This window comes from Coregonus lavaretus (assembly GCF_964263955.1).
Source record: "Coregonus lavaretus genome assembly, chromosome: 27".
Taxonomy (NCBI): domain Eukaryota; kingdom Metazoa; phylum Chordata; class Actinopteri; order Salmoniformes; family Salmonidae; genus Coregonus; species Coregonus lavaretus.
Window position 1 is genome coordinate 45752207 of NC_140014.1, and position 22872 is coordinate 45775078.

General features: G+C 53.5%; 1 protein-coding gene across 1 annotated transcript in view; it reads right to left on the minus strand.

The window, feature by feature from the left end:
- Positions 1-3505: 3505 nt before the first annotated feature.
- LOC311103038 (protein Jade-1-like) overlaps positions 3506-22872 on the minus strand; it is a gene marked incomplete at both ends in the record, with an annotated part of 78317 nt that continues 58950 nt past the window's right edge. The window contains one exon of the mRNA XM_084144530.1: positions 3506-4015. Coding sequence (XP_084000656.1) covers positions 3506-4015 — 510 coding nt within the window. The remainder of the gene's footprint in view (positions 4016-22872) is intronic.

The following is a 22872-nucleotide window of genomic DNA, read 5'->3' on the forward strand; positions in this document are numbered from 1 at the left end:
TTTAACCCTCTGTCTCACACTGTCTTTATTGGTCTCACCTGTTTCCCATCATGTAGTTATGTCTTCCCTATTTAACCCTCTGTCTCACACTGTGTTTGTTTAGTCTTGGTTGTCGTTAGTGTGCAGGATTGTTCCCTCCCTGCGTGGAGGTTTGCTGTTCATTATTTTACCTTCGAGTAAAGTACGCCTTTTGATTAGCTCTGTGTCCTGCGCCTGACTTCGCCTACCGCATTACACTGACGCCTTGACAACTACCCTCCCCTGTGCTCAATAATCAGCGTGATCAGCGTGATCAGAGCATTGTCTTCTAATTGGTTTGCCTAGTTCTATTTCCGTCTGTAGTAAAAGCCCGTTTGTGGGGAAGAACTCTGTTGGACCTGGCTCCCCAGTGGCTGGGCCGGGCCTGGCTCCCCAGTGGCTGGACCTGGCTCCCCAGTGGCTGGGCCGGGCCTGGCTCCCCAGTGGCTGGGCCGGGCCTGGCTCCCCAGTGGCTGGGCCGGGCCTGGCTCCCCAGTGGCTGGGCCGGGCCTGGCTCCCCAGTGGCTGGGCCGGGCCTGGCTCCCCAGTGGCTGGGCCGGGCCTGGCTCCCCAGTGGGTAGGTCTATACCCTCCCAAGCCCACCATTGGCTGCACCCCTGCCCAGTCATGTGAAATCCATAGATTAGGGCCTAATGAATTTATTTAAATTGACTGATTTCCTTATATGAACTGTAACTCAGTAAAATCTTTGAAATTGTTGCATGTTGCGTTTATTTTTGTTCAGTAGATTTAGCTTCCTAAACGGTTAGCGTCGTTGCTAGGATGACAGGCTAGCTAGCTTAATTCCTACCTTGCTTGCCATGGCATTGGCCATTAGCTAGCTAACCAACCAAACGACGGGTTTGATATGATGTAGCTTGCTAGCTAGCTTTCAATATGACCTGGCCAGCTAAAATTCCTGCTAGCTAATGTTAGGTAGCTAGCATTTGAGGGATGTCTATGCTTATAAAAGGTTGTGTAGTGCATAAAATGAATGCAGGATCCTGCTACGGTGTCATGTCTGACTACTGCAGTGCTGCTTGTCCATAAGCTAGTTGTCAGTATCCAGCGTGATGAGCTAGCTAAACTTCAGTATCCAGCGTGATCAGCTAGCTAAACGTCAGTATCCAGCGTGATCAGCTAGCTAAACGTCAGTATCCAGTGTGATGAGCTAGCTAAACGTCAGTATCCAGCGTGATCAGCTAGCTAAACGTCAGTATCCAGCGTGATCAGCTAGCTAAACGTCAGTATCCAGCGTGATGAGCTAGCTAAACGTCAGTATCCAGCGTGATCAGCTAGCTAAACGTCAGTATCCAGCGTGATCAGCTAGCTAAACGTCAGTATCCAGCGTGATCAGCTAGCTAAACGTCAGTATCCAGCGTGATCAGCTAGCTAAACGTCAGTATCCAGCGTGATCAGCTAGCTAAACGTCAGTATCCAGCGTGATCAGCTTGGTGGTTGCATAGTAACCGTGTGATCAGCTTGGTGGTTGCATAGTAACCGTGTCACCATCCTGAATTCTAAACCAATTTGTGAATTCCATTTGAGCCAGCTTGAATTTGGCCTTAATTTTAAGTGCCAGTGGTAACAGGGCTTGATTGGCTGTCCTCTGTTCCACTGAGTCTCTCCACCCTATCCTGCCTACTGGTGGGTCAGGGTCCGTATGGTGGGTTAGAGTCAGTATGGTGGGTTAGAGTCAGGGTCAGTATGGTGGGTTAGAGTCAGGGTCAGTATGGTGGGTTAGAGTCAGGGTCCGTATGGTGGGTTAGAGTCAGGGTCCGTATGGTGGGTTAGAGTCAGGGTCAGTATGGTGGGTTAGAGTCAGGGTCCGTATGGTGGGTTAGAGTCAGGGTCCGTATGGTGGGTTAGAGTCAGGGTCAGTATGGTGGGTTAGAGTCAGGGTCAGTATGGTGGGTTAGAGTCAGGGTCCGTATGGTGGGTTAGAGTCAGGGTCCGTATGGTGGGTTAGAGTCAGGGTCCGTATGGTGGGTTAGAGTCAGGGTCCGTATGGTGGGTTAGAGTCAGGGTCAGTATGGTGGGTTAGAGTCAGGGTCAGTATGGTGGGTTAGAGTCAGGGTCCGTATGGTGGGTTAGAGTCAGGGTCCGTATGGTGGGTTAGAGTCAGGGTCCGTATGGTGGGTTAGAGTCAGTATGGTGGGTTAGAGTCAGGGTCCGTATGGTGGGTTAGAGTCAGGGTCCGTATGGTGGGTTAGAGTCAGGGTCCGTATGGTGGGTTAGAGTCAGGGTCCGTATGGTGGGTTAGAGTCAGGGTCCGTATGGTGGGTTAGAGTCAGGGTCCGTATGGTTGGTTAGAGTCAGGGTCAGTATGGTGGGTTAGAGTCAGTATGGTGGGTTAGAGTCAGGGTCCGTATGGTTGGTTAGAGTCAGGGTCAGTATGGTGGGTTAGAGTCAGGGTCCGTATGGTGGGTTAGAGTCAGGGTCCGTATGGTGGGTTAGAGTCAGTATGGTGGGTTAGAGTCAGGGTCAGTATGGTGGGTTAGAGTCAGGGTCCGTATGGTGGGTTAGAGTCAGGGTCCGTATGGTGGGTTAGAGTCAGGGTCCGTATGGTGGGTTAGAGTCAGTATGGTGGGTTAGAGTCAGGGTCCGTATGGTGGGTTAGAGTCAGGGTCCGTATGGTGGGTTAGAGTCAGGGTCCGTATGGTGGGTTAGAGTCAGTATGGTGGGTTAGAGTCAGGGTCCGTATGGTGGGTTAGAGTCAGGGTCCGTATGGTGGGTTAGAGTCAGTATGGTGGGTTAGAGTCAGGGTCCGTATGGTGGGTTAGAGTCAGGGTCCGTATGGTGGGTTAGAGTCAGGGTCCGTATGGTGGGTTAGAGTCAGGGTCCGTATGGTGGGTTAGAGTCAGTATGGTGGGTTAGAGTCAGGGTCCGTATGGTGGGTTAGAGTCAGGGTCAGTATGGTGGGTTAGAGTCAGGGTCAGTATGGTGGGTTAGTGTCAGGGTCAGTATGGTGGGTTAGAGTCAGGGTCCGTATGGTGGGTTAGAGTCAGGGTCAGTATGGTGGGTTAGAGTCAGGGTCCGTATGGTGGGTCAGAGTCAGGGTCAGTATGGTGGGTTAGAGTCAGTATGGTGGGTTAGAGTCAGTATGGTGGGTTAGAGTCAGGGTCAGTATGGTGGGTTAGAGTCAGTATGGTGGGTTAGAGTCAGTATGGTGGGTTAGAGTCAGGGTCAGTATGGTGGGTTAGAGTCAGGGTCAGTATGGTGGGTCTGTCTGCCTGGTTCTGAGGAGTACAGTAGTTCTGTCTAGTAGAACCATTTTTCTATACTTGTCTGTCTAGGTCATATCACACCTCTCTCATATTGCTGTGATGTTTCTCCCAGTCACTACATTAGTCAGGCACACAGGCAGCAGCTGCACTATGGATTTATTTCAAAGGTTAGAGAGATACCTGCTGGTATCGGGGCGGGTTAGGGGTTAGAGTCATTCCCCTCTCTGGTGGCTCCTGATGCCCTCTGCAGCTGGAGACAATCAGCCAATAGCCAGCGACCGCTGCCTGGGTGTGGCTGGCCTGGGAGGCGTGGCCTGTGTAGGCGCGGCACCCTGACCCCCCAGGAGGACGTCATCTCTCCTCGCCAGACTCTCCTCCTCCTTCTGGGGGGTCAGCAATGGCTGGCTGTGATTGGCTCGGCATTTCAGCTTCCAGTACCGATATATGAAGTGGACTGTCTCCTGGTTCAGCTGCAGGGCCTGGGACACCTCCTTTACGTCAACTAACTGGTAGAACGCCTCCTCCAGCTGCTGTAGTTTGATGTGACGGAGGTTCACCTCCTCCTGTCCGCTGCTCAGGGCCTCCACTGGGTTTGGGACTTCATCTCCTCTGACTCTCCCTCCCTTCCTCCCCTCTCCTCCCACCAGACCAGAGTGTTTGGGGCAGAAGGACTTGAACTTGACCTGCTCTTTGATGGTGGTGTTCCTCTCCAGACTGCTCTGTAAGGCACAGCTCACATGGAACGCTGTCCGACAGCTTTTAATTGAACACTGAGGGAACAGAGACCAGAGATATTTTTTATATATTTATTTTATTCCACCTTTATTTAACCAGGTAAGCCAGTTGAGAACAAGTTCTCATTTACAACTGCGACCTGGCCAAGATAAAGCAAAGCAGTGCGATAAAAACAACGGAGTTACATACGGGGTAAACAAAACAAAGTCAAAAATACAACAGAAAATATATATACAGTGTGTGCAAATGTAGCAAGTTATGGAGGTAAGGCAATAAATAGGCTATAGTGCAAAATAATTACAATTAGTATTAACACTGGAGTGATAGAGATACTCTAACGGCAAGAGATTATGTGCAAATAGAGATACTGGGGTGCAAATGAGCAAAAATAAATAACAATATGGGGATGAGGTAGTTGGGTGGGCTAATTTCAGATGGGCTGTGTACAGGTGCAGTGATCGGTAAGGTGCTCTGACAACTGATGCTTAAAGTTAGTGAGGGAGATAAGTGTCTCCAGCTTCAGAGATGTTTGCAATTCGTTCCAGTCATTGGCAGCAGAGAACTGGAAGGAATGGCGGCCAAAGGAGGTGTTGGCTTTGGGGATGACCAGTGAGATATACCTGCTGGAGCGCAGACTACGGGTGGGTGCTGCTATGGTGACCAATGAGCTAAGATAAGGCTGGGATTTGCCTAGCAGTGATTTATAGATGACCTGGAGCCAGTGGGTTTGGCGACAAATATGTAGTGAGGACCAGCCAACAAGAGCGTACAGGTCACAGTGGTGGGTAGTGTATGGGGCTTTGGAGACAAAACGGATGGCACTGTGATAGACTACATCCAATTTGCTGAGTAGAGTGTTGGAGGCTATTTTGTAAATGACATCGCCGAAGTCAAGGATCGGTAGGATAGTCAGTTTTACGAGGGCATGTTTGGCAGCATGAGTGAAGGAGGCTTTGTTGCGAAATAGGAAGCCGATTCTAGATTTAACTTTGGATTGGAGATGCTTAATGTGAGTCTGGAAGGAGAGTTTACAGTCTAACCAGACACCTAGGTATTTGTAGTTGTCCACATACTCTAGGTCAGACCCGTCGAGAGTGGTGATTCTAGTCGGGTGGGCGGGTGCCAGCAGCGTTCGATTGAAGAGCATGCATTTAGTTTTACTAGTGTTTAAGAGCAGTTGGAGGCTACGGAAGGAGTGTTGTATGGCATTGAAGCTCGTTTGGAGGTTTGTTAACACAGTGTCCAATGAAGGGCCAGATGTATACAAAATGGTGTCGTCCGCATAGAGGTGGATCTGAGAATCACCAGCAGCAAGAACGACATCATTGATATACACAGAGAATGGAGTCGGCCCAAGAATTGAACCCTGTGGCACCCCAATAGAGACTGCCAGAGGTCCAGACAACAGGCCCTCCGATTTGACACATTGAACTCTATCTGAGAAGTAGTTGGTGAACCAGGCGAGGCAGTCATTTGAGAAACCAAGGCTATTTAGTCTGCCAATAAGAATGCGGTGATTGACACAGTCAAAAGCCTTGGCCAGGTCGATGAAGACGGCTGCACAGTACTGTCTATTATCGATCGCGGTTATTATATCGTTTAGGACCTTGAGCGTGGTTGAGGTGCACCCATGACCAGCGTGGCTCAAGGTCCTAAATTGCGCAGGTCTCGCAGGTAACTAACAAAGTTACTGAACAGATAGAAAACTGATAGAGAAAGGACTGCTAATGTAACAAAAATCCACACAGAGTTATTAAAGCCTTCTCCATGCAGTAGCTCCATAGCGTACCTGTATACAGGCTCCAGTCGGGTTAGGGTTAGGGTCTGTACCTGTATACAGGCTCCGGTCGGGTTAGGGTTAGGGTCTGTACCTGTATACAGGCTCCAGTCGGGTTAGGGTTAGGGTCTGTACCTGTATACAGGCTCCAGTCGGGTTAGGGTTAGGGTCTGTACCTGTATACAGGCTCCGGTCGGGTTAGGGTTAGGGTCTGTACCTGTATACAGGCTCCGGTCGGGTTAGGGTTAGGGTCTGTACCTGTATACAGGCTCCAGTCGGGTTAGGGTTAGGGTTAGGGTCTGTACCTGTATGCAGGCTCCAGTCGGGTTAGGGTTAGGGTCTGTACCTGTATACAGGCTCCAGTCGGGTTAGGGTTAGGGTCTGTACCTGTATACAGGCTCCGGTCGGGTTAGGGTTAGGGTCTGTACCTGTATACAGGCTCCAGTTGGGTTAGGGTTAGGGTTAGGGTCTGTACCTGTATACAGGCTCCGGTCGGGTTAGGGTTAGGGTCTGTACCTGTATACAGGCTCCAGTCGGGTTAGGGTCTGTACCTGTATACAGGCTCCAGTCGGGTTAGGGTTAGGGTCTGTACCTGTATACAGGCTCCAGTCGGGTTAGGGTTAGGGTTTGTACCTGTATACAGGCTCCGGTCGGGTTAGGGTTAGGGTCTGTACCTGTATACAGGCTCCAGTTGGGTTAGGGTTAGGGTTAGGGTCTGTACCTGTATACAGGCTCCGGTCGGGTTAGGGTTAGGGTCTGTACCTGTATACAGGCTCCAGTCGGGTTAGGGTCTGTACCTGTATACAGGCTCCAGTAGGGTTAGGGTCTGTACCTGTATACAGGCTCCGGTCGGGTTAGGGTTAGGGTCTGTACCTGTATGCAGGCTCCAGTCGGGTTAGGGTTAGGGTTAGGGTCTGTACCTGTATACAGGCTCCGGTCGGGTTAGGGTTAGGGTCTGTACCTGTATACAGGCTCCAGTCGGGTTAGGGTTAGGGTCTGTACCTGTATACAGCCTCCAGTCGGGTTAGGGTTAGGGTTAGGGTCTGTACCTGTATACAGGCTCCAGTCGGGTTAGGGTTAGGGTTAGGGTTAGGGTCTGTACCTGTATGCAGGCTCCAGTCGGGTTAGGGTTAGGGTTAGGGTCTGTACCTGTATACAGGCTCCGGTCGGGTTAGGGTTAGGGTCTGTACCTGTATGCAGGCTCCAGTCGGGTTAGGGTTAGGGTTAGGGTCTGTACCTGTATACAGGCTCCGGTCGGGTTAGGGTTAGGGTTAGGGTCTGTACCTGTATACAGGCTCCAGTCGGGTTAGGGTTAGGGTCTGTACCTGTATACAGCCTCCAGTCGGGTTAGGGTTAGGGTCTGTACCTGTATACAGGCTCCAGTCGGGTTAGGGTTAGGGTCTGTACCTGTATACAGGCTCCGGTCGGGTTAGGGTTAGGGTCTGTACCTGTATACAGGCTCCGGTCGGGTTAGGGTTAGGGTTAGGGTCTGTACCTGTATACAGGCTCCGGTCGGGTTAGGGTTAGGGTCTGTACCTGTATACAGGCTCCAGTCGGGTTAGGGTCTGTACCTGTATACAGGCTCCAGTCGGGTTAGGGTTAGGGTCTGTACCTGTATGCAGGCTCCAGTCGGGTTAGGGTTAGGGTTAGGGTCTGTACCTGTATGCAGGCTCCGGTCGGGTTAGGGTCTGTACCTGTATACAGGCTCCGGTCGGGTTAGGGTTAGGGTTAGGGTCTGTACCTGTATGCAGGCTCCAGTCGGGTTAGGGTTAGGGTCTGTACCTGTATACAGGCTCCAGTCGGGTTAGGGTTAGGGTCTGTACCTGTATACAGGCTCCAGTCGGGTTAGGGTCTGTACCTGTATGCAGGCTCCAGTCGGGTTAGGGTTAGGGTCTGTACCTGTATACAGGCTCCGGTCGGGTTAGGGTTAGGGTTAGGGTCTGTACCTGTATACAGGCTCCAGTCGGGTTAGGGTTAGGGTCTGTACCTGTATACAGGCTCCAGTTGGGTTAGGGTTAGGGTCTGTACCTGTATCCAGGCTCCGGTCGGGTTAGGGTTAGGGTTAGGGTCTGTACCTGTATACAGGCTCCAGTTGGGTTAGGGTTAGGGTCTGTACCTGTATACAGGCTCCAGTCGGGTTAGGGTCTGTACCTGTATACAGGCTCCAGTCGGGTTAGGGTTAGGGTTAGGGTCTGTACCTGTATACAGGCTCCAGTCGGGTTAGGGTTAGGGTCTGTACCTGTATGCAGGCTCCAGTCGGGTTAGGGTTAGGGTTAGGGTCTGTACCTGTATGCAGGCTCCGGTCGGGTTAGGGTTAGGGTCTGTACCTGTATACAGGCTCCGGTCGGGTTAGGGTTAGGGTTAGGGTCTGTACCTGTATACAGGCTCCGGTCGGGTTAGGGTTAGGGTTAGGGTTAGGGTCTGTACCTGTATGCAGGCTCCAGTCGGGTTAGGGTTAGGGTCTGTACCTGTATACAGGCTCCGGTCGGGTTAGGGTTAGGGTTAGGGTCTGTACCTGTATACAGGCTCCAGTCGGGTTAGGGTTAGGGTCTGTACCTGTATACAGGCTCCAGTTGGGTTAGGGTTAGGGTCTGTACCTGTATACAGGCTCCGGTCGGGTTAGGGTTAGGGTCTGTACCTGTATACAGGCTCCGGTCGGGTTAGGGTTAGGGTCTGTACCTGTATACAGGCTCCGGTCGGGTTAGGGTTAGGGTCTGTACCTGTATACAGGCTCCGGTCGGGTTAGGGTTAGGGTCTGTACCTGTATACAGGCTCCAGTCGGGTTAGGGTTAGGGTCTGTACCTGTATACAGGCTCCGGTCGGGTTAGGGTCTGTACCTGTATACAGGCTCCAGTCGGGTTAGGGTTAGGGTTAGGGTCTGTACCTGTATACAGGCTCCAGTCGGGTTAGGGTCTGTACCTGTATACAGGCTCCGGTCGGGGTAGGGTTAGGGTCTGTACCTGTATACAGGCTCCAGTCGGGTTAGGGTTAGGGTTAGGGTCTGTACCTGTATACAGGCTCCAGTCGGGTTAGGGTTAGGGTTAGGGTCTTTACCTGTATGCAGGCTCCAGTCGGGTTAGGGTCTGTACCTGTATACAGGCTCCAGTCGGGTTAGGGTTAGGGTTAGGGTCTGTACCTGTATACAGGCTCAAGTCGGGTTAGGGTTAGGGTCTGTACCTGTATGCAGGCTCCAGTCGGGTTAGGGTCTGTACCTGTATACAGGCTCCGGTCGGGGTAGGGTTAGGGTCTGTACCTGTATACAGGCTCCAGTGGGGTTAGGGTTAGGGTTAGGGTCTGTACCTGTATGCAGGCTCCAGTCGGGTTAGGGTTAGGGTTAGGGTCTGTACCTGTATGCAGGCTCCAGTCGGGTTAGGGTCTGTACCTGTATACAGGCTCCAGTCGGGTTAGGGTTAGGGTCTGTACCTGTATACAGGCTCCGGTCGGGTTAGGGTTAGGGTTAGGGTCTGTACCTGTATACAGGCTCCAGTCGGGTTAGGGTTAGGGTCTGTACCTGTATGCAGGCTCCGGTCGGGTTAGGGTTAGGGTCTGTACCTGTATACAGGCTCCAGTCGGGTTAGGGTTAGGGTCTGTACCTGTATACAGGCTCCAGTCGGGTTAGGGTTAGGGTTAGGGCCTGTACCTGTATACAGGCTCCAGTCGGGTTAGGGTTAGGGTCTGTACCTGTATACAGGCTCCAGTCGGGTTAGGGTTAGGGTCTGTACCTGTATACAGGCTCCAGTCGGGTTAGGGTTAGGGTCTGTACCTGTATGCAGGCTCCGGTCGGGTTAGGGTTAGGGTTAGGGCCTGTACCTGTATACAGGCTCCAGTCGGGTTAGGGTTAGGGTCTGTACCTGTATACAGGCTCCAGTCGGGTTAGGGTTAGGGTCTGTACCTGTATGCAGGCTCCGGTCGGGTTAGGGTTAGGGTTAGGGTCTGTACCTGTATACAGGCTCCAGTCGGGTTAGGGTTAGGGTCTGTACCTGTATACAGGCTCCGGTCGGGTTAGGGTTAGGGTCTGTACCTGTATACAGGCTCCAGTCGGGTTAGGGTTAGGGTCTGTACCTGTATACAGGCTCCAGTCGGGTTAGGGTTAGGGTCTGTACCTGTAAGCAGGCTCCAGTCGGGTTAGGGTTAGGGTCTGTACCTGTATACAGGCTCCGGTCGGGTTAGGGTTAGGGTCTGTACCTGTATGCAGGCTCCGGTCGGGTTAGGGTTAGGGTTAGGGTCTGCACCTGTATACAGGCTCCAGTCGGGTTAGGGTTAGGGTTAGGGTCTGTACCTGTATACAGGCTCCGGTCGGGTTAGGGTTAGGGTCTGTACCTGTATACAGGCTCCGGTCGGGTTAGGGTTAGGGTTAGGGTCTGTACCTGTATGCAGGCTCCGGTCGGGTTAGGGTTAGGGTTAGGGTCTGTACCTGTATGCAGGCTCCGGTCGGGTTAGGGTTAGGGTTAGGGTCTGTACCTGTATACAGGCTCCAGTTGGGTTAGGGTCTGTACCTGTATGCAGGCTCCGGTCGGGTTAGGGTTAGGGTCTGTACCTGTATACAGGCTCCAGTTGGGTTAGGGTTAGGGTCTGTACCTGTATGCAGGCTCCGGTCGGGTTAGGGTTAGGGTCTGTACCTGTATACAGGCTCCAGTCGGGTTAGGGTTAGGGTTAGGGTCTGTACCTGTATACAGGCTCCAGTCGGGTTAGGGTCTGTACCTGTATACAGGCTCCGGTCGGGTTAGGGTTAGGGTTAGGGTCTGTACCTGTATACAGGCTCCAGTCGGGTTAGGGTCTGTACCTGTATACAGGCTCCGGTCGGGTTAGGGTTAGGGTCTGTACCTGTATACAGGCTCCGGTCGGGTTAGGGTTAGGGTCTGTACCTGTATACAGGCTCCAGTCGGGTTAGGGTTAGGGTCTGTACCTGTATACAGGCTCCAGTCGGGTTAGGGTTAGGGTCTGTACCTGTATACAGGCTCCGGTCGGGTTAGGGTCTGTACCTGTATACAGGCTCCGGTCGGGTTAGGGTTAGGGTCTGTACCTGTATGCAGGCTCCGGTTAGGGTTAGGGTTAGGGTCTGTACCTGTATACAGGCTCCGGTTAGGGTTAGGGTCTGTACCTGTATACAGGCTCCAGTCGGGTTAGGGTCTGTACCTGTATACAGGCTCCGGTTAGGGTTAGGGTTAGGGTCTGTACCTGTATGCAGGCTCCGGTCGGGTTAGGGTTAGGGTCTGTACCTGTATACAGGCTCCAGTCGGGTTAGGGTCTGTACCTGTATACAGGCTCCGGTCGGGTTAGGGTTAGGGTCTGTACCTGTATACAGGCTCCAGTCGGGTTAGGGTCTGTACCTGTATACAGGCTCCGGTCGGGTTAGGGTTAGGGTTAGGGTCTGTACCTGTATACAGGCTCCAGTCGGGTTAGGGTCTGTACCTGTATACAGGCTCCGGTCGGGTTAGGGTTAGGGTCTGTACCTGTATACAGGCTCCGGTCGGGTTAGGGTTAGGGTCTGTACCTGTATACAGGCTCCAGTCGGGTTAGGGTTAGGGTCTGTACCTGTATACAGGCTCCAGTCGGGTTAGGGTTAGGGTCTGTACCTGTATACAGGCTCCGGTCGGGTTAGGGTTAGGGTCTGTACCTGTATACAGGCTCCGGTCGGGTTAGGGTTAGGGTCTGTACCTGTATGCAGGCTCCGGTTAGGGTTAGGGTTAGGGTTAGGGTTAGGGTCTGTACCTGTATACAGGCTCCGGTTAGGGTTAGGGTCTGTACCTGTATACAGGCTCCAGTCGGGTTAGGGTTAGGGTTTGTACCTGTATACAGGCTCCAGTCGGGTTAGGGTTAGGGTCTGTACCTGTATGCAGGCTCCAGTCGGGTTAGGGTTAGGGTTAGGGTCTGTACCTGTATGCAGGCTCCAGTCGGGTTAGGGTTAGGGTTAGGGTCTGTACCTGTATACAGGCTCCAGTCGGGTTAGGGTTAGGGTCTGTACCTGTATACAGGCTCCAGTCGGGTTAGGGTTAGGGTTAGGGTCTGTACCTGTATGCAGGCTCCAGTCGGGTTAGGGTTAGGGTCTGTACCTGTATGCAGGCTCCAGTCGGGTTAGGGTTAGGGTCTGTACCTGTATGCAGGCTCCAGTCGGGTTAGGGTTAGGGTCTGTACCTGTATGCAGGCTCCGGTCGGGTTAGGGTTAGGGTCTGTACCTGTATGCAGGCTCCGGTCGGGTTAGGGTTAGGGTTAGGGTTTGTACCTGTATGCAGGCTCCGGTCGGGTTAGGGTTAGGGTTAGGGTTAGGGTCTGTACCTGTATACAGGCTCCAGTCGGGTTAGGGTTAGGGTCTGTACCTGTATACAGGCTCCGGTCGGGTTAGGGTTAGGGTCTGTACCTGTATACAGGTTCCGGTCGGGTTAGGGTTAGGGTCTGTACCTGTATGCAGGCTCCGGTTAGGGTTAGGGTTAGGGTTAGGGTCTGTACCTGTATACAGGCTCCGGTTAGGGTTAGGGTTAGGGTCTGTACCTGTATACAGGCTCCAGTCGGGTTAGGGTCTGTACCTGTATACAGGCTCCGGTTAGGGTTAGGGTTAGGGTTAGGGTCTGTACCTGTATACAGGCTCCAGTCGGGTTAGGGTTAGGGTCTGTACCTGTATACAGGCTCCAGTTGGGTTAGGGTTAGGGTCTGTACCTGTATGCAGGCTCCCGTCGGGTTAGGGTTAGGGTCTGTACCTGTATACAGGCTCCAGTCGGGTTAGGGTCTGTACCTGTATACAGGCTCCGGTCGGGTTAGGGTTAGGTTCTGTACCTGTATACAGGCTCCAGTCGGGTTAGGGTCTGTACCTGTATACAGGCTCCGGTCGGGTTAGGGTTAGGGTCTGTACCTGTATACAGGCTCCAGTTGGGTTAGGGTTAGGGTCTGTACCTGTATACAGGCTCCGGTCGGGTTAGGGTTAGGGTCTGTACCTGTATACAGGTTCCGGTCGGGTTAGGGTTAGGGTCTGTACCTGTATGCAGGCTCCGGTTAGGGTTAGGGTTAGGGTTAGGGTTAGGGTCTGTACCTGTATACAGGCTCCGGTTAGGGTTAGGGTTAGGGTCTGTACCTGTATACAGGCTCCAGTCGGGTTAGGGTTAGGGTCTGTACCTGTATACAGCCTCCAGTCGGGTTAGGGTTAGGGTCTGTACCTGTATACAGGCTCCGGTTAGGGTTAGGGTTAGGGTCTGTACCTGTATACAGGCTCCGGTCGGGTTAGGGTTAGGGTCTGTACCTGTATACAGGCTCCAGTCGGGTTAGGGTTAGGGTCTGTACCTGTATACAGGCTCCAGTCGGGTTAGGGTTAGGGTCTGTACCTGTATACAGGCTCCGGTCGGGTTAGGGTTAGGGTCTGTACCTGTATACAGGCTCCGGTCGGGTTAGGGTTAGGGTCTGTACCTGTATGCAGGCTCCGGTTAGGGTTAGGGTTAGGGTTAGGGTCTGTACCTGTATACAGGCTCCGGTTAGGGTTAGGGTTAGGGTCTGTACCTGTATGCAGGCTCCAGTCGGGTTAGGGTTAGGGTTAGGGTCTGTACCTGTATGCAGGCTCCAGTCGGGTTAGGGTTAGGGTCTGTACCTGTATACAGGCTCCAGTCGGGTTAGGGTTAGGGTCTGTACCTGTATACAGGCTCCAGTCGGGTTAGGGTTAGGGTTAGGGTCTGTACCTGTATGCAGGCTCCAGTCGGGTTAGGGTTAGGGTCTGTACCTGTATGCAGGCTCCAGTCGGGTTAGGGTTAGGGTGAGGGTCTGTACCTGTATGCAGGCTCCAGTCGGGTTAGGGTTAGGGTCTGTACCTGTATGCAGGCTCCGGTCGGGTTAGGGTTAGGGTTAGGGTTAGGGTCTGTACCTGTATGCAGGCTCCGGTCGGGTTAGGGTTAGGGTTAGGGTCTGTACCTGTATGCAGGCTCCGGTCGGGTTAGGGTTAGGGTCTGTACCTGTATACAGGCTCCGGTTAGGGTTAGGGTCTGTACCTGTATACAGGCTCCGGTTAGGGTTAGGGTTAGGGTCTGTACCTGTATACAGGCTCCAGTCGGGTTAGGGTTAGGGTTAGGGTTAGGGTCTGTACCTGTATACAGGCTCCAGTCGGGTTAGGGTTAGGGTTAGGGTCTGTACCTGTATACAGGCTCCGGTTAGGGTTAGGGTTAGGGTCTGTACCTGTATACAGGCTCCAGTCGGGTTAGGGTTAGGGTCTGTACCTGTATGCAGGCTCCGGTCGGGTTAGGGTTAGGGTTAGGGTCTGTACCTGTATACAGGCTCCGGTCGGGTTAGGGTTAGGGTCTGTACCTGTATACAGGCTCCAGTCTGGTTAGGGTTAGGGTTAGGGTTAGGGTCTGTACCTGTATACAGGCTCCAGTTGGGTTAGGGTTAGGGTCTGTACCTGTATGCAGGCTCCGGTCGGGTTAGGGTTAGGGTTAGGGTCTGTACCTGTATGCAGGCTCCGGTCGGGTTAGGGTTAGGGTCTGTACCTGTATGCAGGCTCCAGTTGGGTTAGGGTTAGGGTTAGGGTCTGTACCTGTATACAGGCTCCAGTTGGGTTAGGGTTAGGGTTAGGGTCTGTACCTGTATACAGGCTCCAGTCGGGTTAGGGTTAGGGTTAGGGTTAGGGTCTGTACCTGTATACAGGCTCCGGTCGGGTTAGGGTTAGGGTTAGGGTCTGTACCTGTATGCAGGCTCCGGTCGGGTTAGGGTTAGGGTTAGGGTTAGGGTCTGTACCTGTATACAGGCTCCGGTCGGGTTAGGGTTAGGGTCTGTACCTGTATACAGGCTCCAGTCTGGTTAGGGTTAGGGTTAGGGTTAGGGTCTGTACCTGTATACAGGCTCCAGTTGGGTTAGGGTTAGGGTCTGTACCTGTATGCAGGCTCCGGTCGGGTTAGGGTTAGGGTTAGGGTTAGGGTCTGTACCTGTATGCAGGCTCCGGTCGGGTTAGGGTTAGGGTTAGGGTCTGTACCTGTATACAGGCTCCGGTCGGGTTAGGGTTAGGGTCTGTACCTGTATACAGGCTCCAGTCGGGTTAGGGTTAGGGTTAGGGTCTGTACCTGTATGCAGGCTCCAGTCGGGTTAGGGTTAGGGTCTGTACCTGTATACAGGCTCCAGTCGGGTTAGGGTTAGGGTCTGTACCTGTATACAGGCTCCGGTCGGGTTAGGGTTAGGGTCTGTACCTGTATACAGGCTCCAGTTGGGTTAGGGTTAGGGTTAGGGTCTGTACCTGTATACAGGCTCCGGTCGGGTTAGGGTTAGGGTCTGTACCTGTATACAGGCTCCAGTCGGGTTAGGGTCTGTACCTGTATACAGGCTCCAGTCGGGTTAGGGTTAGGGTCTGTACCTGTATACAGGCTCCAGTCGGGTTAGGGTTAGGGTTTGTACCTGTATACAGGCTCCGGTCGGGTTAGGGTTAGGGTCTGTACCTGTATACAGGCTCCAGTTGGGTTAGGGTTAGGGTTAGGGTCTGTACCTGTATACAGGCTCCGGTCGGGTTAGGGTTAGGGTCTGTACCTGTATACAGGCTCCAGTCGGGTTAGGGTCTGTACCTGTATACAGGCTCCAGTCGGGTTAGGGTTAGGGTCTGTACCTGTATACAGGCTCCAGTAGGGTTAGGGTTAGGGTCTGTACCTGTATACAGGCTCCGGTCGGGTTAGGGTTAGGGTCTGTACCTGTATGCAGGCTCCAGTCGGGTTAGGGTTAGGGTTAGGGTCTGTACCTGTATACAGGCTCCGGTCGGGTTAGGGTTAGGGTTAGGGTCTGTACCTGTATACAGGCTCCAGTCGGGTTAGGGTTAGGGTCTGTACCTGTATACAGCCTCCAGTCGGGTTAGGGTTAGGGTTAGGGTCTGTACCTGTATACAGGCTCCAGTCGGGTTAGGGTTAGGGTTAGGGTCTGTACCTGTATGCAGGCTCCAGTCGGGTTAGGGTTAGGGTTAGGGTCTGTACCTGTATACAGGCTCCGGTCGGGTTAGGGTTAGGGTCTGTACCTGTATGCAGGCTCCAGTCGGGTTAGGGTTAGGGTTAGGGTCTGTACCTGTATACAGGCTCCGGTCGGGTTAGGGTTAGGGTTAGGGTCTGTACCTGTATACAGGCTCCAGTCGGGTTAGGGTTAGGGTCTGTACCTGTATACAGCCTCCAGTCGGGTTAGGGTTAGGGTCTGTACCTGTATACAGGCTCCAGTCGGGTTAGGGTTAGGGTCTGTACCTGTATACAGGCTCCGGTCGGGTTAGGGTTAGGGTCTGTACCTGTATACAGGCTCCGGTCGGGTTAGGGTTAGGGTTAGGGTCTGTACCTGTATACAGGCTCCGGTCGGGTTAGGGTTAGGGTTAGGGTCTGTACCTGTATACAGGCTCCAGTCGGGTTAGGGTCTGTACCTGTATACAGGCTCCAGTCGGGTTAGGGTTAGGGTCTGTACCTGTATGCAGGCTCCAGTCGGGTTAGGGTTAGGGTTAGGGTCTGTACCTGTATGCAGGCTCCGGTCGGGTTAGGGTCTGTACCTGTATACAGGCTCCGGTCGGGTTAGGGTTAGGGTTAGGGTCTGTACCTGTATGCAGGCTCCAGTCGGGTTAGGGTTAGGGTCTGTACCTGTATACAGGCTCCAGTCGGGTTAGGGTTAGGGTCTGTACCTGTATACAGGCTCCAGTCGGGTTAGGGTCTGTACCTGTATGCAGGCTCCAGTCGGGTTAGGGTTAGGGTCTGTACCTGTATACAGGCTCCGGTCGGGTTAGGGTTAGGGTTAGGGTCTGTACCTGTATACAGGCTCCAGTCGGGTTAGGGTTAGGGTCTGTACCTGTATACAGGCTCCAGTTGGGTTAGGGTTAGGGTCTGTACCTGTATCCAGGCTCCGGTCGGGTTAGGGTTAGGGTCTGTACCTGTATACAGGCTCCGGTTAGGGTTAGGGTCTGTACCTGTATACAGGCTCCGGTTAGGGTTAGGGTTAGGGTCTGTACCTGTATACAGGCTCCAGTCGGGTTAGGGTTAGGGTTAGGGTTAGGGTCTGTACCTGTATACAGGCTCCAGTCGGGTTAGGGTTAGGGTTAGGGTCTGTACCTGTATACAGGCTCCGGTTAGGGTTAGGGTTAGGGTCTGTACCTGTATACAGGCTCCAGTCGGGTTAGGGTTAGGGTCTGTACCTGTATGCAGGCTCCGGTCGGGTTAGGGTTAGGGTTAGGGTCTGTACCTGTATACAGGCTCCGGTCGGGTTAGGGTTAGGGTCTGTACCTGTATACAGGCTCCAGTCTGGTTAGGGTTAGGGTTAGGGTTAGGGTCTGTACCTGTATACAGGCTCCAGTTGGGTTAGGGTTAGGGTCTGTACCTGTATGCAGGCTCCGGTCGGGTTAGGGTTAGGGTTAGGGTTAGGGTCTGTACCTGTATGCAGGCTCCGGTCGGGTTAGGGTTAGGGTCTGTACCTGTATGCAGGCTCCAGTTGGGTTAGGGTTAGGGTTAGGGTCTGTACCTGTATACAGGCTCCAGTTGGGTTAGGGTTAGGGTTAGGGTCTGTACCTGTATACAGGCTCCAGTCGGGTTAGGGTTAGGGTTAGGGTTAGGGTCTGTACCTGTATACAGGCTCCGGTCGGGTTAGGGTTAGGGTTAGGGTCTGTACCTGTATGCAGGCTCCGGTCGGGTTAGGGTTAGGGTTAGGGTTAGGGTCTGTACCTGTATACAGGCTCCGGTCGGGTTAGGGTTAGGGTCTGTACCTGTATACAGGCTCCAGTCTGGTTAGGGTTAGGGTTAGGGTTAGGGTCTGTACCTGTATACAGGCTCCAGTTGGGTTAGGGTTAGGGTCTGTACCTGTATGCAGGCTCCGGTCGGGTTAGGGTTAGGGTTAGGGTTAGGGTTAGGGTCTGTACCTGTATGCAGGCTCCGGTCGGGTTAGGGTTAGGGTTAGGGTCTGTACCTGTATACAGGCTCCGGTCGGGTTAGGGTTAGGGTCTGTACCTGTATACAGGCTCCAGTCGGGTTAGGGTTAGGGTTAGGGTCTGTACCTGTATGCAGGCTCCAGTCGGGTTAGGGTTAGGGTCTGTACCTGTATACAGGCTCCAGTCGGGTTAGGGTTAGGGTCTGTACCTGTATACAGGCTCCGGTCGGGTTAGGGTTAGGGTCTGTACCTGTATACAGGCTCCAGTTGGGTTAGGGTTAGGGTTAGGGTCTGTACCTGTATACAGGCTCCGGTCGGGTTAGGGTTAGGGTCTGTACCTGTATACAGGCTCCAGTCGGGTTAGGGTCTGTACCTGTATACAGGCTCCAGTCGGGTTAGGGTTAGGGTCTGTACCTGTATACAGGCTCCAGTCGGGTTAGGGTTAGGGTTTGTACCTGTATACAGGCTCCGGTCGGGTTAGGGTTAGGGTCTGTACCTGTATACAGGCTCCAGTTGGGTTAGGGTTAGGGTTAGGGTCTGTACCTGTATACAGGCTCCGGTCGGGTTAGGGTTAGGGTCTGTACCTGTATACAGGCTCCAGTCGGGTTAGGGTCTGTACCTGTATACAGGCTCCAGTCGGGTTAGGGTTAGGGTCTGTACCTGTATACAGGCTCCAGTAGGGTTAGGGTTAGGGTCTGTACCTGTATACAGGCTCCGGTCGGGTTAGGGTTAGGGTCTGTACCTGTATGCAGGCTCCAGTCGGGTTAGGGTTAGGGTTAGGGTCTGTACCTGTATACAGGCTCCGGTCGGGTTAGGGTTAGGGTTAGGGTCTGTACCTGTATACAGGCTCCAGTCGGGTTAGGGTTAGGGTCTGTACCTGTATACAGCCTCCAGTCGGGTTAGGGTTAGGGTTAGGGTCTGTACCTGTATACAGGCTCCAGTCGGGTTAGGGTTAGGGTTAGGGTCTGTACCTGTATGCAGGCTCCAGTCGGGTTAGGGTTAGGGTTAGGGTCTGTACCTGTATACAGGCTCCGGTCGGGTTAGGGTTAGGGTCTGTACCTGTATGCAGGCTCCAGTCGGGTTAGGGTTAGGGTTAGGGTCTGTACCTGTATACAGGCTCCGGTCGGGTTAGCGTTAGGGTTAGGGTCTGTACCTGTATACAGGCTCCAGTCGGGTTAGGGTTAGGGTCTGTACCTGTATACAGCCTCCAGTCGGGTTAGGGTTAGGGTCTGTACCTGTATACAGGCTCCAGTCGGGTTAGGGTTAGGGTCTGTACCTGTATACAGGCTCCGGTCGGGTTAGGGTTAGGGTCTGTACCTGTATACAGGCTCCGGTCGGGTTAGGGTTAGGGTTAGGGTCTGTACCTGTATACAGGCTCCGGTCGGGTTAGGGTTAGGGTTAGGGTCTGTACCTGTATACAGGCTCCAGTCGGGTTAGGGTCTGTACCTGTATACAGGCTCCAGTCGGGTTAGGGTTAGGGTCTGTACCTGTATGCAGGCTCCAGTCGGGTTAGGGTTAGGGTTAGGGTCTGTACCTGTATGCAGGCTCCGGTCGGGTTAGGGTCTGTACCTGTATACAGGCTCCGGTCGGGTTAGGGTTAGGGTTAGGGTCTGTACCTGTATGCAGGCTCCAGTCGGGTTAGGGTTAGGGTCTGTACCTGTATACAGGCTCCAGTCGGGTTAGGGTTAGGGTCTGTACCTGTATACAGGCTCCAGTCGGGTTAGGGTCTGTACCTGTATGCAGGCTCCAGTCGGGTTAGGGTTAGGGTCTGTACCTGTATACAGGCTCCGGTCGGGTTAGGGTTAGGGTTAGGGTCTGTACCTGTATACAGGCTCCAGTCGGGTTAGGGTTAGGGTCTGTACCTGTATACAGGCTCCAGTTGGGTTAGGGTTAGGGTCTGTACCTGTATCCAGGCTCCGGTCGGGTTAGGGTTAGGGTTAGGGTCTGTACCTGTATACAGGCTCCAGTTGGGTTAGGGTTAGGGTCTGTACCTGTATACAGGCTCCAGTCGGGTTAGGGTCTGTACCTGTATACAGGCTCCAGTCGGGTTAGGGTTAGGGTCTGTACCTGTATGCAGGCTCCAGTCGGGTTAGGGTTAGGGTTAGGGTCTGTACCTGTATGCAGGCTCCGGTCGGGTTAGGGTTAGGGTCTGTACCTGTATACAGGCTCCGGTCGGGTTAGGGTTAGGGTTAGGGTCTGTACCTGTATACAGGCTCCGGTCGGGTTAGGGTTAGGGTTAGGGTCTGTACCTGTATGCAGGCTCCAGTCGGGTTAGGGTTAGGGTCTGTACCTGTATACAGGCTCCGGTCGGGTTAGGGTTAGGGTTAGGGTCTGTACCTGTATACAGGCTCCAGTCGGGTTAGGGTTAGGGTCTGTACCTGTATACAGGCTCCAGTTGGGTTAGGGTTAGGGTCTGTACCTGTATACAGGCTCCGGTCGGGTTAGGGTTAGGGTCTGTACCTGTATACAGGCTCCGGTCGGGTTAGGGTTAGGGTCTGTACCTGTATACAGGCTCCGGTCGGGTTAGGGTTAGGGTCTGTACCTGTATACAGGCTCCGGTCGGGTTAGGGTTAGGGTCTGTACCTGTATACAGGCTCCAGTCGGGTTAGGGTTAGGGTCTGTACCTGTATACAGGCTCCGGTCGGGTTAGGGTCTGTACCTGTATACAGGCTCCAGTCGGGTTAGGGTTAGGGTTAGGGTCTGTACCTGTATACAGGCTCCAGTCGGGTTAGGGTCTGTACCTGTATACAGGCTCCGGTCGGGGTAGGGTTAGGGTCTGTACCTGTATACAGGCTCCAGTCGGGTTAGGGTTAGGGTTAGGGTCTGTACCTGTATACAGGCTCCAGTCGGGTTAGGGTTAGGGTTAGGGTCTTTACCTGTATGCAGGCTCCAGTCGGGTTAGGGTCTGTACCTGTATACAGGCTCCAGTCGGGTTAGGGTTAGGGTTAGGGTCTGTACCTGTATACAGGCTCCAGTCGGGTTAGGGTTAGGGTCTGTACCTGTATGCAGGCTCCAGTCGGGTTAGGGTCTGTACCTGTATACAGGCTCCGGTCGGGGTAGGGTTAGGGTCTGTACCTGTATACAGGCTCCAGTGGGGTTAGGGTTAGGGTTAGGGTCTGTACCTGTATACAGGCTCCGGTCGGGTTAGGGTTAGGGTCTGTACCTGTATGCAGGCTCCGGTCGGGTTAGGGTTAGGGTTAGGGTCTGTACCTGTATGCAGGCTCCAGTCGGGTTAGGGTCTGTACCTGTATACAGGCTCCAGTCGGGTTAGGGTTAGGGTCTGTACCTGTATACAGGCTCCGGTCGGGTTAGGGTTAGGGTTAGGGTCTGTACCTGTATACAGGCTCCAGTCGGGTTAGGGTTAGGGTCTGTACCTGTATGCAGGCTCCGGTCGGGTTAGGGTTAGGGTCTGTACCTGTATACAGGCTCCAGTCGGGTTAGGGTTAGGGTCTGTACCTGTATACAGGCTCCAGTCGGGTTAGGGTTAGGGTCTGTACCTGTATGCAGGCTCCGGTCGGGTTAGGGTTAGGGTTAGGGTCTGTACCTGTATACAGGCTCCAGTCGGGTTAGGGTTAGGGTCTGTACCTGTATACAGGCTCCAGTCGGGTTAGGGTTAGGGTCTGTACCTGTATGCAGGCTCCGGTCGGGTTAAGGTTAGGGTTAGGGTCTGTACCTGTATACAGGCTCCAGTCGGGTTAGGGTTAGGGTCTGTACCTGTATACAGGCTCCGGTCGGGTTAGGGTTAGGGTCTGTACCTGTATACAGGCTCCAGTCGGGTTAGGGTTAGGGTCTGTACCTGTATACAGGCTCCAGTCGGGTTAGGGTTAGGGTCTGTACCTGTATACAGGCTCCAGTCGGGTTAGGGTTAGGGTCTGTACCTGTAAGCAGGCTCCAGTCGGGTTAGGGTTAGGGTCTGTACCTGTATACAGGCTCCGGTCGGGTTAGGGTTAGGGTCTGTACCTGTATGCAGGCTCCGGTCGGGTTAGGGTTAGGGTTAGGGTCTGCACCTGTATACAGGCTCCAGTCGGGTTAGGGTTAGGGTTAGGGTCTGTACCTGTATACAGGCTCCGGTCGGGTTAGGGTTAGGGTCTGTACCTGTATACAGGCTCCGGTCGGGTTAGGGTTAGGGTTAGGGTCTGTACCTGTATGCAGGCTCCGGTCGGGTTAGGGTTAGGGTTAGGGTTAGGGTCTGTACCTGTATGCAGGCTCCGGTCGGGTTAGGGTTAGGGTTAGGGTCTGTACCTGTATACAGGCTCCAGTTGGGTTAGGGTCTGTACCTGTATGCAGGCTCCGGTCGGGTTAGGGTTAGGGTCTGTACCTGTATACAGGCTCCAGTTGGGTTAGGGTTAGGGTCTGTACCTGTATGCAGGCTCCGGTCGGGTTAGGGTTAGGGTCTGTACCTGTATACAGGCTCCAGTCGGGTTAGGGTTAGGGTTAGGGTCTGTACCTGTATACAGGCTCCAGTCGGGTTAGGGTCTGTACCTGTATACAGGCTCCGGTCGGGTTAGGGTTAGGGTTAGGGTCTGTACCTGTATACAGGCTCCAGTCGGGTTAGGGTCTGTACCTGTATACAGGCTCCGGTCGGGTTAGGGTTAGGGTCTGTACCTGTATACAGGCTCCGGTCGGGTTAGGGTTAGGGTCTGTACCTGTATACAGGCTCCGGTCGGGTTAGGGTTAGGGTCTGTACCTGTATACAGGCTCCAGTCGGGTTAGGGTCTGTACCTGTATACAGGCTCCAGTCGGGTTAGGGTTAGGGTCTGTACCTGTATACAGGCTCCAGTCGGGTTAGGGTTAGGGTTTGTACCTGTATACAGGCTCCGGTCGGGTTAGGGTTAGGGTCTGTACCTGTATACAGGCTCCAGTTGGGTTAGGGTTAGGGTTAGGGTCTGTACCTGTATACAGGCTCCGGTCGGGTTAGGGTTAGGGTCTGTACCTGTATACAGGCTCCAGTCGGGTTAGGGTCTGTACCTGTATACAGGCTCCAGTCGGGTTAGGGTTAGGGTCTGTACCTGTATACAGGCTCCAGTAGGGTTAGGGTTAGGGTCTGTACCTGTATACAGGCTCCGGTCGGGTTAGGGTTAGGGTCTGTACCTGTATGCAGGCTCCAGTCGGGTTAGGGTTAGGGTTAGGGTCTGTACCTGTATACAGGCTCCGGTCGGGTTAGGGTTAGGGTTAGGGTCTGTACCTGTATACAGGCTCCAGTCGGGTTAGGGTTAGGGTCTGTACCTGTATACAGCCTCCAGTCGGGTTAGGGTTAGGGTTAGGGTCTGTACCTGTATA